Source organism: Phalacrocorax carbo, chromosome 10, assembly GCF_963921805.1.
Source record: "Phalacrocorax carbo chromosome 10, bPhaCar2.1, whole genome shotgun sequence".
In the NCBI taxonomy this organism is placed as follows: domain Eukaryota; kingdom Metazoa; phylum Chordata; class Aves; order Suliformes; family Phalacrocoracidae; genus Phalacrocorax; species Phalacrocorax carbo.
The window spans coordinates 4,397,742-4,415,584 of NC_087522.1; the positions used below are offsets into that span (position 1 = coordinate 4,397,742).

At 50.4% G+C, this 17,843-nt stretch overlaps 1 protein-coding gene across 1 annotated transcript; it reads left to right on the top strand.

The window, feature by feature from the left end:
* The first annotated feature begins 8,611 nt into the window (after positions 1-8,611).
* Positions 8,612-17,091, top strand: KPNA7 (karyopherin subunit alpha 7). Its single transcript, XM_009514419.2, has 10 exons — positions 8,612-8,774; positions 9,464-9,598; positions 10,158-10,243; positions 11,684-11,952; positions 12,439-12,521; positions 13,699-13,962; positions 14,326-14,559; positions 14,889-15,071; positions 15,781-15,930; positions 17,011-17,091. The coding sequence occupies exons 1-10, from the start codon at positions 8,709-8,711 to the stop codon at positions 17,089-17,091; spliced, it is 1,551 nt and encodes a 516-aa protein (XP_009512714.2). The 5' UTR covers positions 8,612-8,708.
* The last annotated feature ends 752 nt before the right edge of the window (positions 17,092-17,843 follow it).

Consider the following 17,843-nt stretch of genomic DNA (forward strand, 5'->3'; position numbering starts at 1 on the left):
CCCGCTGCGACAGCCCGGGTTGGGCTGCAGCTGGTTCATCCAGCCACATCCCGTGACAATGGTTATATTATCTGGTAAAGGAGGTTTTTCAATGTTTTCTTAAAAAATGAAGGAGATATTCTGCAGCGATGTGACCTGATAGCACTGCACAGTGAGCTCGGCAGGCCACGGAACGTGGGGAGGGAGTTGTCGGCTAAGCAGGATGTTTGCCTTTGGTGTGGGCTCAGTTTCTTGCTCTGACACAGATTTCTTCATCATCCTAAAGTGAGCCTGAGAGTCCAGCTTTCCTGCCTGAAGGGATGGGGAGTGTAACTGTGTTTCAGGTTGGAAAATGGTCTTCAGATAAGGGGCAAATCAGCCCATATAATCCAGACCATGTGGAAGAAAGGCTCTGGTCTCTCCCACTTAGTGTTTCCAGGGATCCCAGGGTAAACACAGTAGCCCAGGTGTCCATAATGACATTCCCAGTTACAAAAAAGGAGGTTGTAGGGTGAGGAACGAGGTACAAAACCACTTTTGACGGCTCGCTGCAGAGCCTCAGCCTCTGTACTGTAGTGACAAGCCCTGGAGAAATGAGGAACTCGGTTCAGATGCTGCCTTTTGGGGTTCTATTTCAGCAGCAGCAGCAGCAGAAGCAAACTGATCTCTGGTGGTATCCAGATCAGAAAGCCCTGCTGAAGTGTCACAGGGTTGTATAAACATCTGGCCCAGGAGACCACGAGATGTTTTCGCATTTATTAGTAATTTAAAAAATAATGCTGGTTCTGTAATGAAAGCTGTACCCTCATTCTCAGCTGTTGTCTGTTACTTGCTTGAGGAGGATCAGTGTATTCCTGTGAGGGCTGGAGGGATATTGGCTGTACGGAGACACGACCAGTCTAACCAAACAAGGGAGATCACTGCTCATGGAGCACGGAGGGTCTGATGGGGACAACGCCAGGTACTTGTGAATCCCACTAGGTGCTCAGGGAGTCATGGGTCCTGCAGAAGACGGCCTGTGTGGTTATATGATCAAAAACTCTATGGGGAAGTCTCTGCACATGAAAGCAAAGCTAAAGTCTTTCTGGTGTCTACCTTTTCAGTGCTCAGCTTTCCAACTGTAGCAGTCTTTTAATGCAAGGAATTATGGAGGCAAAACAAACAGCCCCAAAACTTCTGAAGTTTTTTTTTTTTAAGGGAAAATGGGGAAATCCCTTGAAACCCCTGGCACGTGGTATTAAACTTACCCCACGCAGACCATTGGCAAGGTTGGGAATTTTTAATTTATAACACAGACTTTGGCCACTTGAGCTCATGGAGCAACACAGAGCTCTGCCGAGTGTCTCTGCCCTAGGTGGACCAGCTGGACAGAGGGCTAAGCCAACGGTTCCACCAGGGTTTAGCTGCGTCTGCCAACAGCAGAGCGGTGTTAACAATCAGAAAATAGGTCTCTGCCCAGACCTGGAAGGGAGTGGGGACTAGCAGCTAGTGCACCCACCCATCCCTTCCTGTCTGTCCTACCTTGGTTCTCAAAACGTATCTGACACAGAGGTCAGGAATGGCCAGAACCCTCAGAGACCACCCTAAGCCTGAAGCAGGTCTGCCCGTTAGTCTTCTCTTAGCCCCAGCCTTCAGCCTCAGGGCTCTATGTCTAGTTCCAGACAAGGATCACCGCCAACCAAATCCTTACGCTTAGCCAGAGCCCATCGGGAGCCAAACAGACCACACCGATTACCTGCCCACTCAGAGCGACATGCAGAATTTGAGTATATCTTTTTACGTATCTAATCCCTGAATATGAGCCACCCCAGTTACAACAAATCTGCTTGGAGGTTCACACCAGCGGATGGGGCTGCCCAGGGGCTGCGCTGGTGCGGGGGGAGCTGCTCCCACCGGCTTGTCCAGGACAGACCTCAGAGCAGTGGAGTGGCGGGAAGGGGATGGCACAATCAGATGTAATTACCGTGGCCCCCCTCCCCAACCCGAAAGCTCATTAACAAATCAGTGTGTGTACAAGATGTGAAGCAGTTGAAACGGGACGAATATCACCCCTGGGCTTAGCAAAAATTATCTTCCGCTCCTAGGGTGAGGTGGAATACGCACATTGAATCCTCTTTGTAGTATTTCCTAAGCATGGCTTTCAGGCAAAGGCCCCTAAATACACATTTTAAACAAAGACGCTAATTTCTGTTGAAATGCTGTCCTCATAATCGGAGGTGCCAGAGCAAGGTGAGCAGACATCTGGCAGCCCTCCCCACCGAGGAAACTGCTTTTCCTCTATGTGCGGGAAAGCTCATCTGTCTATATTCAAAGCTGCACACAGACTCCCTGACAGCAAAGTGGCATCCAGAGGCTCAAGACCCACGATTTGTATGGATTTTCTGGGGTTTTCATGGGGCTTCTCTTCCCTACATGATTTACAAGGTATTTCACTTCTTCAGAGAGCGCCTTAGCCTTTCTCCTGCTAGGTGCCATGCAGCAAGGTCATGTATGATTTATACAAAATCGTGTTTTCTCAGTAACTCCAAGGTTTCCCCATCACTCCGTTGTGTCTCACCCCCAAATTCACCATAGATTTGTCTGTTTCAGTTCCTTGAGTTACAGATTCAGGAACTAAAGGAATAGTTATTACTGAGCTCTGATAGAAAAAAAAAAAGAAGGTTTTTGGCCAGAGGTGATTATAGTTTCCACAGCTGAATAAATCAGTGTCCCATAACAGACAGAGGCTAATGGATTTAATAAATAGCTATGATTAAGTCTGATGTTATTTTTAAATAATTTCAAAAACTGTTACTCTAATCCCTCTGTGGCTGGCAGAAAGGATGCTGCTTAGAAGTTAAAATTAGTTCCTTAATGTTCAGCCTGGTGTGGAGTTACAGGCCCTCCAGGGCTGTGATGGGTTTTCTGGGGCATCCGCTTACACCGTCTGCCTAAGGGACGTTAGCAGCTGCATTTGGCAAGTGGGAGAGGGCTCCCACAGCTCACACTGTTGGCTGTTCTCCTTCCCAGGGCTCAGTTAGCTCGGCAGGAGCTCCCGCCGACTCCAGCCCAGCCGATGGGATAATCGGTTCGTGTTACGCTTCATGGTGTTATCCACTTTACAAGCTGTCTTCCCGCACAGCGATTCCCTTCTCCTTAATTCCCAGGGAATTACCAGCTCTGCCAGGCCTCTTTGTCAATAAATATAGACCTCTTCTGTCTGATAGTGACTTTTTTCTTTCTTTTTTTTTCAGGACCTACATTTCTGAGTGAGTGATCCCATTTCTTGGGTGTAAAAAGGCACTGAAGACCACTTTGCCATGAAAAGCACCGCACAGAGGACAAGTTTTCTGGTCCGCGTAACCCTCTAGAAGTGTAAGGCATGAATAGTCTATTTGCTCAACCAAATAAAAACTCCTAGCAAACTTGAACTATGATTGCAGGGATGGGGATGTCCCACAGCACAGCAGGTGACCACGGCTGAGTTGTTATTTATCAAACCCACTTTAAAGGGCCAAATTCCCAGGTATTTGGGAGAAAAATAAGCTGCCTTTAAGACAGGCTTCCCTCCTCCTGGTGCCACCCCATTGCAGAGCCCTGATGTGTTCCTGTACCAACTGCACAGGTGAGGCACTAGACTGGGGACCAGTTTGCCCTGACCTGCTGTAACTGCCAGCAATGCAAGGTGTGACGCTGCGCTGCCACCCGCCCTCAGGGACACCTCTCCCCCTTGTCTACCAGCTCTAATGATCCCACGGCCACAGCAGGAATTGTTTCAACCAATTTGATGGAAAATCATGCTTATTTCTTTATTTTCGTGGGTTGTTTTCCATTTGAATGAGCTGTCTGAACTGACGCATCCCCACAGCTCCCTGGCTGCAGAGGAGCGGGGGGGAGAAAAGCAGGGGAGGGGATGAAAAGGAGGAGAGGGGGAAAAAAGGAGGGAAGGGGGGAAAAAAGCATGACCACGTTTTGGAGACTGCTACACTAAATTAGGGGAAACAACAGGCTGCACCTTGAGCCTTGGAAAATCCAACTGCGGTGCTCAGCTTTGCCTCTGGCTCAGCAGTAAGACAGGGATAACAATAAATCCCTTCTCCCACCTTCTGCACGTCCTGATTAGATAGACTGTAGTGGAGGGGGGCTGTCACTTATTATGTGCCTGTTTAGTGCCTGGCACAATGCGGCTCTGATCTCCACTCAAACCCACGGCTGCTGCATGAACAATAGGACTGAAATTAATCTCATGGCTGGCGGTGGGGAGGCCACCGGCTGCCTGGCGGCTGCCTCTCCAAAGGAACTGGTGCAGGCTGAGAGTTAGCGCTGCCTCCCTCCAGGACTGTGTGCCAGAAGGATGCATCCCAACCGAAAAAGGAGGAGTTTCCAGGTTCCGTCCCTGCCACACTTGGGAATCGCCCTCCATCCACCAGAAGTTACCTCAGCAGCTGGTCCAGGAATGCACACGGATATTTCCTTGGTGTTCCTGTAACAAATAAGTAATATTAGTGTGTTGGTGTTAACTTAATGGACTACATTAGAGCTGACAGAGAAAATACGCTGTCTGTGGCTGGAATCCCTACCTTCGCTTGCTCTCTGCCAGGTGAGGCTCTCCTTTCACAGAAGGATCGCTCACACCAGCTGCTGTGGCCATGCAACCTCCTGCGATGGAGCCTGGGCTGTTCCTGCCTCGTCTCACCCCGCCACAGAGATGCCAGACGCTGACATCTTTCCTGACCAGTACCTTTGCCTGCATGCAGTGAGGGTAAACCTGTTAAAGAGACATGAAAAAACAGAGGAGGAAAAAATCAGTGCTTTTATCTCAGGGCTTAAAACTGGTATTTTCAAATCTGCCACCAGTCACAGCCTAACTAACCTGCAGCACCCTGGCGAGAGCGTGGGGCAAAGGGTGGCAGGGTGGGAGAGAGCAGCCACAAAGAAAACCTCTAAGCTGGAACCGCAGCTTTTCATACCTGTCACGATGTGGATTTTCAGCTTGAGCACACAAGGCTGAGCTCAGGGGACGCTGTCATGTAGATTTAGGGTTTTATCTCCTTTCCTCTCCATTAGCTGTGATACCCTCTTATTATGCTGAAAACCAAAAAGTTTTTTTTTTCCCTCCAGCGGTTGTTCCCCTTCCTGTTCAGCAAATATCGATCTGCCTGTGTCCTCAGCATGGGTTGAAATCAGCCCCGCTCATCCTCTGCCTGCTCGCGGGGCCGAGCGCTCGGCAGTGCCACCTCTCATGCCATCAGCGACTGAAGCGAAGGCCGGGGACGGGGGCTGCTAATCAATTTGCACGTGTTTTTCTCTCCCCATCCTCTCCCTCTGTGCGCTGGCAGTGACAGAGGACTGAACGGGATGGGTCTGATTGTGCTTGGCGGGTGGAGCGGGAGCGGAAAGGGCAGAGAGGGAAAGAGCAGCCCCGGATAATGATAAACTTCTCGCAGCCTTGTTTTGCGTTCGTATCCTGCAGCACCTTGGGCGAGAGAGCACCCCAGGCAGAGGTGCAAATGCTGGGGGCCGGCCTGTGCAGGAGGCTGCTCCCACTTATCTCAGGGCGTGATTTTCAGCCAATTTAATTAAATTGCTTGGAAAGGTTGTGAGGACTCATCTATTTCAGCTTGAGCCAGGCCTGTTTTGATTTCACATTGGCTGATTAGGAATTTGCTGAAACAAACCGCTCAGAAAACACAATTAGAGGGTGCACACTAACTTTTGCACCAGATTAAGTTGAATTAAAAAACAACTGAAATGTAATTTTCCTGTCTCAAGCAGCCAAGAAACAAGATAATGCAACTGGTGACACTTGAAGTTTAAAAATACAGGATATAGGATTAGCACAACTGGCTTTTTAATGCCCACAAACAGATTTATCTGAAGGTTTTCTCTCAACACATCATCCCCATTACCTTCTGTGCAAAGCTCTATACAACTTCTTTCATTTGCCTTGAAAGGGAGAATTGGTATGACCCTGGCATTTGAATCCATGGCTTAAAGCAGCCTGGGTATTGCATAGTGTATTTCCATAGGTATTTCCGTGCTGGAAATAGCCACACAGTGACCCATTTGTTCCCTGTAACTCATATAACTTACTCTGAAACGGCTCCCGTGTAGGTGGCTGCAGGGTACGAAGGCACAGGTTGTGCTCCCAGGGTGCGGAGGGGGCAGACCCCAGTGGTGGGTGCTGCTCCCACCTTCCTGCAGCGAGCCCAGGTGCCTGCTCTGGATTAGTGCTCCCCATCTCCCTTGCAGAAAAATACATCAAGTCATTTAAAGATCAGGTCTTAATTCAATATTTTACTAGCTGCTTTCCCTACCCACTTGGCAAACACTGCTCCTCTACTCCCTATCAGCTGGACCAGGCTGGCACCTCTGCACCCACAGAGGTGTATGGAGTAGATTTTATGGGACTTTGCTAAAAAGGGTGATGGCTTGGAGGGTTTGCTAAACCAAGATGCCTTCAACCATCGAGCATTTGAGTCCCCCGGACTGCCCGCAGTGCTGTAGCTAAGCCCTGCCGTGAGTGGTTCTTTTGAGGGCAGGGATGCTGTTGTCCCTGCTGGCCAGGGCGGTGGCGCAGGCAGGAGCACAAGCTGTGCAAGCAGCCTGAGCATCGGCGTGTAACCTGTGTTAGCACCCTCTAAATGCAAACGATCTCTTGACTAAAGCTGTTGGAGACTGAGAATGGCACATCATGTAGCATGTTAGGAGCTGCCCAGCAGCTCCTGGCCAAAATCTCATGGAGATAATAGCTTCCTGCTGGGTGTCTGTCCACGCTACCTCCTGCCGCAGCTCCGCTGGGCTCCTATCTCCACCAGCCAGCGGCTCAGCACCTGCTGCTGCTGCTCCAGGTTTCTTAATCCTGCCTCATCCCGCTTGCAACCTCTGCTTGGCCAGTTCCCCTCACCTACCACCTGGCTCCATGATCCTTGTCCCTGCTAACCAAAGGCATCTGCTCTCCTGGCCTGCATCACCACACACAAGGACCTTCCAGCTACTCAGACAAAAAAGGGGCATCCCCAGACTGCCCGTCCCCTGCACTCCCCCTCACCCACACAGCAATGGGGAGGCAGCACCCAGACTGTCCCCCACATCGTGGGACATTGTATGGGCACAGGCTGGCATCTCCCATGAAGAGTCTGGCCACAAACAAGGCCAAAGCATAAATGTACGGAGGGGGTGTGAGCAGGGCAGCACAGGCAGGAGGAGAGCTCAGGAGGGAAGGCATCACAATCTATTCTCCTCCAGGTGGCCACAGTAAGGGAGAAGCTGGAGATAACGGGGAGGCTGTCCTGGGAAGAGCCAATCGTGGGGAGGAACTGTGGGGTACGTGGCTCCATGGGGGCAATAAAAGAAGCAGTCTGAGGGCAATGGGGCATGAGAGAGAGTTGGGGTGAGTAGTCTTCTTCATCTTTGGAGTGCTGGGTGCCTGGCTGTTTCCTTGTACCCTGTAATAAGCATGGGGCTGTGCTGAGTCTCCTGCTTGGCTGGTGTCAGTGTGCGGGTTGTGGTGCACCTCTGCTGACAAGGGGGCTGGAGGAAGCTCCCCAGAAAGAAGAGGCTTTTTAGGGTGTTATTGTGGTCTCCTCTTGGAGGGGAAGGAGGGCTGAAATATTTTTTAAGGTTTGAGCATAGGGCTTAAGGCTATGGGCCATAACTGGCTTGAGCCAAGAGGTGGCTCATCCTGGCCCCTTTGTGAGTTGGGGGAGGTCTGCAACTTGGTGGTTGGCTGCTGGTGTCCAGCCTTGGTTGCTGGGGCAAGAAACAAGGAGAGAGGACTAAAGAACCCCACCAAAACCTTTAAACTTAGAAAGATGGAATAAGGAGAGCTCTTGGAGGCTGTTCTGAGCCACAGGTTTTGGCTGTAAGCCTGGAGGGAAGGTAAAGATGCACCACCTGTGTGTGATCAGCACTTGAGTGTCTTTATGCACAACTTGGGTTTAGGGGACCATTGTCTGACTGCTCTGAAAACACTCTGCTTCTGTTGGGTGGGAGCCTTGCCTTTTCTGACAACTGTCTGAAGGCCTGCTCTTGGTCTTATTTGTGTGTGTATGTGTGCCTGTGGCTTTTACTAGGAGAGGCTTGAAATTATTTTTACCTGTCCCTATTTAATGTTTTTCACCTGGAAATCCTTATGGGTAGCTGGCTTTCCAGGAGAACTATGCTTAGTTGCACTTTGTGCTGCAAGTGGCCTTGTGTCTTTCCTACTGGAGGTCCCTGGTGTAGAAAGCCAAGCTGGGCTGTGTGGTGGGGTAAGACTAGGCTTGGATGTGGCTACTTTTCCCTAAACCAGACCTTAAGCTGATGTTTTTGGAGATAGGAGGCTGTGCCAGGCTTGGGCTGTGTGTCTAAGTAAACCTAAAAGCCCTGGGATCAGAACTAGAGGAAGGTGGTATTACTGTAACTATAAGAGTGGCGTGTCCAGCTTCCTCATGAGATTGCAGCAGCAGCTGTAATTTTTGTAGCCTGGTATTAAGTGGTAGTTTGTACTTGCATTTATTTTGGTGGCTCAGCTTCAGTGTGTGAGGATCCTATTGAGCTCTGCTCAGGGCAGGGGAGCTCCACCATCTCCCCTGCTGAGCTGGAGAAGTGGTGGGGGAGAAAGTACAGCAGAGGTGGGTGGGGGGATCCTAGACCCCTCTGTGGACAGAGGTGGATGTTGCTGTGCAGTTGTGACCTGACCCTGCTCTGTCCTGAACCCCAAAAGCACGTGAAGACTTTCAGCTGGCACCTCTCTCAAACCTGCCAAGATGCCAGTTGTGAACAACCATAGTGAGCGGATGAGGAAGTTCAAGAACAAGGGCAAGGACGCAGCTGTAAGTACCCTCCACCACCTGCCGGTGCCACCCCCTTCAGACAGTGGCAGAGCCTGCTGGGGGTTGGTCTGTTGGCAGGAGGTGATGCGATGGCTTCTGAAGGGCAACTGCCCCCATATCTACCTGTATGGGGTAGCAAAGTGGGGGGCTGGGGTGGGTGGGATGGCTCTGCCAGCAGGGATGCTCAGTTAGCTTTTGAGATGTGGTGTGGAGCTGGCTGGGCTGTGAGGAGTGTGGTGGCACAGGCAAGGGGGATGTGGCTTTTGGGTGGGTGACTGAGCCCCAGTGGTGAAGGTTCTGGGGGAGGGAGATTGTCCAGCCCCTCCTGCTGAGCTCTCTGCAGCAGTTATCCCTGTGGAGAGGGGGCTGGTATGGGATGTCAGACCATGGGGTCTGTCAGCTTGCTTTAAGCCAGTAAAGGAGATGAGGGTTTGCCTTTCAGGTTCAGCAAATCAACTCTTAAAAACAGTGCTGGCTGCTGGTTCATCCAGCAGCCCATGTCCTTGGGAGGCATTAAGGGGGAGGCCAAACTCCTACAAAACCATCCAAGCCATAGCAAGGAGCTGTCTGAGAACAGATGCTGGTGCTCTGTATTCCTTAGCTAGGAAACTTGGGGCAGAGCCTTACAGGGCTGAGAAGAGCTCCTTGGGGAACTGGGTGATGCAGGGTGGTGCCCTTCTCCCCTCCAGGCCCTGCGGAGGCAGAGAGCAGAGGTGAGCATCGAGCTGCGGAAGGCCAAGAAGGACGAGCAGATCCTGAAGCGCAGGAGTATTTTGTTCGGTCTGGTGGATGAGAATCTCCCTCTAGAAGAAAAAAGAGATGAGGTGAGTGCTGGGTATTCTGCACCTGGGCAGAATTAGTTCTGCAGCACATGGCTCATGCAGTCGCTATTGTCTACTTGGACCACTACCAAGTCCAGTTCAGGTCACCTGGGTTAAAAAACCAGTGCCATTCCTGATTGCCATGCCCCATGTTGGGGAGTAGTTTGGCCTGCCTAGCCTTTTTTCTATGTTATTTTGCCTGGAGATGTCCTGTGTGGCTTCCCTCGATGGCAGGTAGAACTGGCTGGTGCTCCAGCTTGCTGGGAGCTGGCAAAGCTCCTGTCTGGCTCCTTGCACAGCAAGGGGTAATTGCTGAGCTTGTAGGCCCATTATGGTGTGTCAGTGACTCTTTCCATGCTTGATTATAAGGATTAGATGCCTTGAAGGCTTTTGTGGATTCTCTTCCTCTGCCTCATCTCGAAACTGCATTGCATAAAGAATAGACACTGCTTAGATATGAATTGGTGACTGACTCTGGTCTAGACAGCTGATTGACTGCAGAGATTAAACAGGAGGGAGTTCTGGCTTGCCATCTGACTCTGAATCACTCCCTGTGACACAGATTATTCAGCTGTCCTTGGAGGAAATTGTTGAAGCTGTGAATGGGAGCAACACCATGCTGCAGCTGCAGGCTACGCAGGCCACCAGGTATGTTGCCTGGCTGCTCTGGGTTGGGAGGGAGGTGGCTGATGGAGCTGCAGTGGGTCCTGTCAGCAGGAGACATTTCTTCCTGTTGGAAGAGCTCTCTGAAGACATGACGAAGGGAGAAGGAGCCTGGTAACCAAACTGCCCCGAGGAACCCCAGCTGGTGCCTGCTTTGTGCCCTGTGTGCCTTGCTTGGCTCCATCAGTCCTGGGCAGTACCGGTGTGGCTGGACCCAACCAAGAGGTTGGTTGTGGCCTCCAGAGCTGCCCCTGTTGCTGTGCTGGAGCAGGGACCACACTGGATCCCACCAGCTGATGAAGCAACTGGGAAGAAATCAAGTTCCAAAGGCTTGGGCAGGACAAGGGCTGGAGAGCCTGGCTCTGTAAGAGTTGCTGCTGAGCAGGGCTGTCACCAGTTGATTCGGGTAGAGGGATCACAGGGTGCCATCACCACCCAGCTGTGGCAGCAGGGAAGACTTCTGAGGCTCCAGGAGTGGCTGCATTGCTGCTGGTGCTTTCTTGGCTGGCTTAAGCTGCCACATCAGTGACCTGCCCATGTGCCAGGGGACCAGTGCTGCTCCCAATGGCCATGAGGATGTCTGCTTGTGGTGAACAGGTCAAAAGCTTTGCTTCCAAGGGGTTAACTGGAGGCTGCCCCTTCCTAAATGATGACTAGATCCTTAATCTGCTGTGCAGCACAGAGCTGGCTTCCTGCGGGCCCAAACCAAGCCTGCCTGTGCCTGGGGTGCCCTGACAGCACACTGAGCTGTGGTGGGGTACCAGTGGCAGCAATAACACTGCTTGGAGTTGTGGGTTCACACCTCCATGCTTCCCTCTGCCAGCACTCAGACATGAGGCTGGGAAGCAGATCTGGCTGAAAGTGGGTTTTTTCTGGCTTTCTTTGACTCAGTCAATGCCATGATCCCATCTCTGGGGCAGCTCCACAGGTTTCTGTGCCTGTGTGAGGCAGGAAACAGCAGTGGGAAGCTGGTGACTCTAGTTTTTTAGCTGGAAGAGCAGTCTGAAACCTCATCTTAAATGTGAGCTCTGGTCTGTGTGGGGCTGGCAAGAGGCACAGGCAGGCTTGCAGGCTGTAAGAGGCAAATTGCAGGTATTGATTTTTTTTTTTTCACTGTCTCAAACTGCCTCAAGGTGGGGAGTGTGGAATCTTCTTGTCACAGCCCCGAAAGGAAGTGTGAAGTATTGCACTCTAACAGACACCCTGCTGTTGCTTCAGCAGCATCTTAGATGCTTCTTTTGCAGAAGCCTCTCTATGTCAGCTCCTCTGCTGGGGGATTTGCTGACATGGGATGCTGAACCAGTACCTCTTACATGTGCTGCTTCCCTTGCAAGCCACAACTTTGTACATGGCCACAGGGTTATGGTCTGTCATGGCACCACACAGGGCTTCTCACGGCAGGTGATGCTGTGTCCTCTCTTGCAGGAGAATGCTGTCCAGGCAGAAGGATCCCCCTATCAATCAGATCATCGAGCTGGGCATCATCCCCAAGCTTGTTGAATTCCTGACCCGTGCTGACAATGCTCCTCTGCAGTTTGAAGCAGCCTGGGCACTGACTAACATCGCCTCTGGCACCTCTGACCACACCAAGGCAGTGGTGGAGGGAGGTGCCATCCCAGCCTTCATCTCCCTCCTCTCCTCCCCACACATGCACATCAGCGAGCAGTCTGTGTGGGCACTGGGCAACATCGCAGGTAAGCGGAGGTCTCCGGGCCTGGGGGCCTGCAGAGCATCACTGCCCAAGCCCAGTATTGATGTTCCTCAAGATAGCCTTGTCTCCCTGCAGTTTTGTCTCCAAGATGCTGCCCCTATTGAAACACTTAACCCTTTAGTCCCCTCGTGTGGCCTGGCAGCCTTTGAGACCCTATGAATCCTGCAAGAGGATTTTGGCCAGAGCCAAGTGCAAAACTCCATCCTGCTGGGATGGTTTAACCTGCTAGTGTTTTCAGTAGGGAGAACAGTGTGGGTCATGTCTGGTTAGCCTGCCACAAACTAGCTGTGATGATTTACCAGGTAGACTGGAGTGCCCTCTCCTACCTGAAAATACTTAATGGTGTGTGGCTGGTGAGTGAGCCCAGTCATGCAGCCCTGGTGTGTGTCTGCAGGTCTGATTGCTATTTGATATTGACTGTCTTGTGACTTGGGCAGACACAACAAACAACCCTTTTTTATCTGTACAGGTGATGGTCCTCTATACAGAGATGCTCTTATCAATCGCAATGCGATTCCTCCCTTGCTGGCTCTGGTGTCACCTGTAACTCCAGTAAATAACCTTCATTTTCTTGACTTAACAGCTGTTAATCACTTGGGTAATGGGTGAATGGTCTATCATCTGCCTCACAAACAACAAGCTTTTTCATAATTTAATGAGACCCTGTCCTAAACTGCTTTTAATGACCTTGCTTCTCTGCTATATACAAAGCTGGGGGTGCCAAGCAGTCTTCTAGCCTTCAGCTTTCCTGTCTAGTGCTTACCATCTCAAGCTGGGAATAAGATGAAAATGGGGCAAGAAACTTGCCTGTGCATGTGGAAGGGCTGAGCTTGCCCTTCAAGCTTCCTCCTGCTTTTTGGGTAGCTCTAAACTGCTGGATTTGTGGCTTATCTCTGCCTTCCTGCAGTGGTGCCTGCCCTGCTGCTTTCTCAGTCTCTGGAGGGGAAAGGTCTTCTCAGAGAAGCATAAGGTGAACTGAGAAGTTCTCAGGGGCTGTAACAGTGGTACTGATGCCTCCAGGTGTCCTACTCTGGGTGTGGTGGAAGCTGTGTGCTTTCTGTAGGCATAACTGTGGCCTTGCAGGCTGGTGTTAAGAAAACCCTCTCTAGGCCTTCTGTGAGTTTATATTGCTAGATTTAAAAAAAAAAAAAATCCACCAACTTTTCTGGCTGCTCTGTTCCTTGCCTAACTTGCCCTTGCCTCTTCTTAGGGAGCCCTGGGAGAAACATGACAAAACACTGGTTCATATATATAATACACACACATCTTGGTAGCTATGATGCTTTGAACACATTTGAATTGCATTGAAATGCAATGGTCTCCTGGGAGCATCCTTACTAGGATGAACTGTCTGGATGATTCAACTTAAATCCTTAAGGTCCCAGCTCTAGAACAGGAGAGCTGCTAATATTAAAAATCAAATTCCTGATCTTGTCCAAAGAATGCTCTGTAGCTTGTCCAAGGACCCAGCAAATAAGCTGTTTGGCACCTTTGTTAGCTTGTCATACCACCAGAGCTGAAGTTACTGGAAAGTGATATTGGAGAGGGTGAATCTACTGTCTTAGTTGTTTACCTGTTTCATCTTCTGGCTTCATATAAGCCTCAGCCCTTAAGAAGGCTGCTTCTGGCTACTGGATAACATCTCTGAGCTGTAGGGACCAGAAGCAGGCTGCTACCTCTTCCTCATTTGTTAGTCCATTGAGGATCTTACACTTCCCTTGTGTTTCAGGTTGGGTTCCTGAGGAATATAACATGGACGCTATCAAACCTCTGTAGGAACAAGAACCCCTACCCTCCCCTGGATGCGGTGAAAAAGATCCTGCCAGTCCTCATCTGCCTCATAGAACATGAGGACAAGGACATAATTTCTGACTCCTGCTGGGCCATTTCCTATCTGACTGATGGCTCCAACGATCGCATCCAAATTGTGGTGGATACAGGGATTCTCCCAAGGCTGGTGGAACTCATGGCCAGACCAGAGTTGATCATTATGGTAGGAAACAATCTGCAATCTCCAGTGTCCGGTCCCTTAATGTAGGAACAGCTGAGGAGAGGGAAGGCATGTCTCCTTACTATATGTGGCTGGTGTGGTCTGCTCTCTCCCCAGACTGCAGTACTGATGGCTTGTTTGTCAAGCCACTGCTCTGCTCCAGCTTGCTGGGTCTGGCAGACTCGATAGAAACTCTAAATCTGCTTAGAGCAAAATAGGAGGATGATAGGTCTGTAAATACAATGGTAATCACCACCATGCTTTCCTTATTTGAAGGATCAAGCACTTAGTGAGGGATCTTGCTGGACTTTCTGGCATGTATCCTTGAGGTAAAGATTCTCCTCATCTCCTTTAATCTCTGTCTAGACTCCAGCTCTCCGTGCCATCGGGAATGTAGTCACAGGGACTGATGAGCAGACCCAGGCAGCTATCGATGCTGGCGTCTTGGCTGTCCTGCCCCATCTCCTGCGACATGCAAAGCCAACTATACAGAAGGAGGCTGCGTGGGCGCTCAGTAACATTGCAGCAGGGCCTTGCTGGCAGATCCAACAACTAATCACCTGTGGGTTATTGCCACCTCTGGTGGAGCTGCTCGATAAGGTAAGGGATGGGTGCAGTGCTGCACATCCAGCTCTGCAGGAGTGATGCTGAGGTTCGTAAGGGCTATGATGCCCCATTTGTGAAGCCCTTGGCATGTGCCCAAGAGCCACCTGAGCCATCTGCTCTAAAGCTGTTGGGATCCTTGGAACAGCCTGGGAGCCCAGACTTGTCAGCTCACCTGCATGAGAGCATGGCTTGGTGCCCACTCAAAGTGCTAGGGAAGGTGGGTTGGCCCAAACTGAATATGAGGGAAATGGCTGCCCTTACCTCACTCTGATCTTAGAGGGATGCTAACGCTTGCGAGCGCCTTCACTGTGCTGCCCTTCCAGGGGGACTTCAAAGCTCAGAAGGAAGCTGTGTGGGCAGTGGCCAACTTCACAACAGGAGGCACTGTGGAGCAAGTGGTGGAGCTTGTCCGGTCTGGGGTCCTCAAACCTCTGCTGAACCTGCTTTTAGCCAAAGACAGCAAAACTATCCTGGTCATCCTGGATACCATTTCAAATCTCTTCCTGGTAAGATCTTCTCTGTCTTGCTGCTCTCCTAGGGAAGGAAAGCAAGGTGTGAGCCATTGTGTGGCCAGAACAGCTCTTCCTACAGCAGCTACTGATCTTGCAGGAGTAAGAGTTAGACCTTGTGTTTCTAACTTGTTCTTGAATGACTTTGGGTTGTCCAAAGGGCTTGACAAGATTAAGATCCCAAAGTGTTCCTCTTCACCTTCTATTACTTTAGTCTCCTGGTAAGGAAAAGAGGTGTCCATCACTAAGCTGGACAGAGGTGAAGGTCTTGCAGAAATGCAATGGCAGAGAAATCAAGCGGTCCTGGGGACATTTCAGCTTGGCTGTCTACCGGCTGATGTCTACATGCCTCTCACCTGAAAGGCTGTTTCTTGTAGTACCTTTGAACCAGTGAAATTCCTTTTGCAAATGAAATAGCGGGTGGCAGGTCACACCTGCTGCTTCTCCATGTGTGGATGTAACTGAGGTTGGCTAGCTCGTCTGGTCGGCAGTCGGGGCACTGCGCAGAAATCCCAGCAGGGACTGGTGTTTCCTATGGATAGTAGTCATACCCCTGGGATCTCTGCTAAATGCAAATCAGGTAGGGACTGCAAATGCAGGACTGTGGTCATTGACTTGTAGATCAGGGACTTACAGCGAAGACTATCTCAGGCCTGTTACTGATGCGAGGATAAACACTTGCCTGCTTGGTTATCTGGTGTCACAGGCAGCCGAGAAGCTGGGAGAGACAGAAAGGTTGTGTCTGCTGGTGGAAGAGCTTGATGGTCTGGAGAAAATTGAAGCCTTGCAAACCCATGACAACAACATGGTCTACCGAGCTGCACTGAATATCATAGAGAAATACTTTTCTGGTGAGGTATGTATGTTCTTGCTGGTTTTCTTCTGAAAATATGAAGCATTATGCACTGGAACAAAGTACAGACCTTAAGGATGTGAAATAGTGTTTGGTGTTTGTTTTTTTTTTTTGGAAGAGACTTCTATATGACTAGAGTAGTCCTTGCGGCTTCTTACCATTGCTTTTAAAGGTCTGGAAAAGCTCTGAGTTGTCAGCTGATGAGTTGCACAACAGATATGGATGCCTTGAGAGCATCTTGCTGCTGGAATTTAAACTGGCATCAGCTGGAGTTACTGCAGTTGCTGATACGAATGCCAAATGTGGAAAATTTTCTTCCTTTGGAGCTGAGCTAGCTTGTTACTATGAATGGAAGCCTCCTACTCAGCTGATAACTCTGCTCAGGTTGCATTTGGATTACTTGACCCTTCTCATGCTAATGAACTTTTGGAAGAGGATAGACACCAGCTAGCAATTGCAAGAGTCCCATGACTGCCACAGATGCCATGCTTGGTCCCTGGTCTTAGTCTCACAGGTGGGGAAGCATCAGGGAAGAGGCTTAGCAGTTTGGCAGATCTCAGAGCTGAGGCTCGGTCTAGATGTGAACTGCAGCAGCAGGGAGCAAATGGCTGTGTTAGTTCTCTGCCCAGAACAGGGTCTGTGGGATGTCCCTGCAAGAGGGTGTGGAGGAAGCTCTGCTACACACCGGCACCTGCCTCGGGCTGGATGCTGGGGGAGCATCTCTCCAAAGCAGTCCTGGCTTGCTGCTGTTCTAAGCAGGCTATTTAATTTGAGTGAGTTCTGCCACACCAGCCACTCTTTTCTTCTACCACTGGTGTCTGAGCCTGCGGGCTTGGCTGCTTGTGTGAGATGCAGGGACGCTGCAGCTTCAGTGTGCTGTAAAGAACAGGAGGCCTTGGCCTGGTCTCCAAGGGTCCTGGTAGAGTCAAGCTGATCTTAACAGCTTGTTACAGCAGCAGAACTTCTTAAAACAAGAATAAAACAGTAAGCTGCTGTAAAAAGCTTCAGGCAAACTCTGGTGCAAAAAGCTTACATTTATTAAGATGCAGAACCTTTAACTGATGGCTAACAACTTCCTCCTAGGAAACTCCAGGTCTGCAGCCTGGGACTGGCCAAGATGGACTGTATGATTTCTCAGTGGAGAAGCAAGACTTCAACTTCTGAAGATGAAGCACTACACACCTCTGAGCTGTTGGGTGGATGTATCTTAGAGCTCAGACATCCAAACCAAGAGAAAAGTCTTTTTACTTCTGAAACTTGTCAATAAATTGCACTTCTGGCTTTGTACTTCTTGCCTTTGGGTTTTTCTTCGTAAGCTGCTCTTTCAAGCAGTATGGAGTTTTCCATAGGGTCTTAAGGCCCTACAAAAATGTGTTGGAGCTCCTGGGCATGCTTTCTGGGTGGAAAGTGCAGTCAAACTTTCAGCATTAAGCTGCTGGAGAGCAGGGTCTTACCTCCAAATCCAGCTGGGTCTCAGGGCTTGTGCTGAAACTTCTAGGCTTGACTTGGAGAGGTTGAAGCAGCTCTGAAAAGTTATTCAAGAGTTGTTTCACCTGTCTGTGGGCAAAACCACTGCCCTGTGAGGGGAGATCCTTCTAGCAGAGGAGGAAGGTGGGTCACTCTCACCCCCTGTGTGTGCTGCTCCATGTGGAAGTACTGGGGTCTGGACAGAGCAGTGAATGCTGGTCCTTAGCCAGCAAGGCTGTGTCAGAGGCAGCTATTGCCATGCAAGTTAATTTGCCTCCCACTGCACCTTCCCTGATGCTATCCACTAGCCTGGAGCCCATTGATCTGGCTCTGCCTAGAGCTGCCCTTTGAGAGAGGACTTGTATTTCAGGTTTCCATGCCCCTTCCTGAGAGAAGCCCTCCCTTTCTCTGAGCCCTCAGACTTTGCTCTTTAGCTGTGGGCCGAGCAG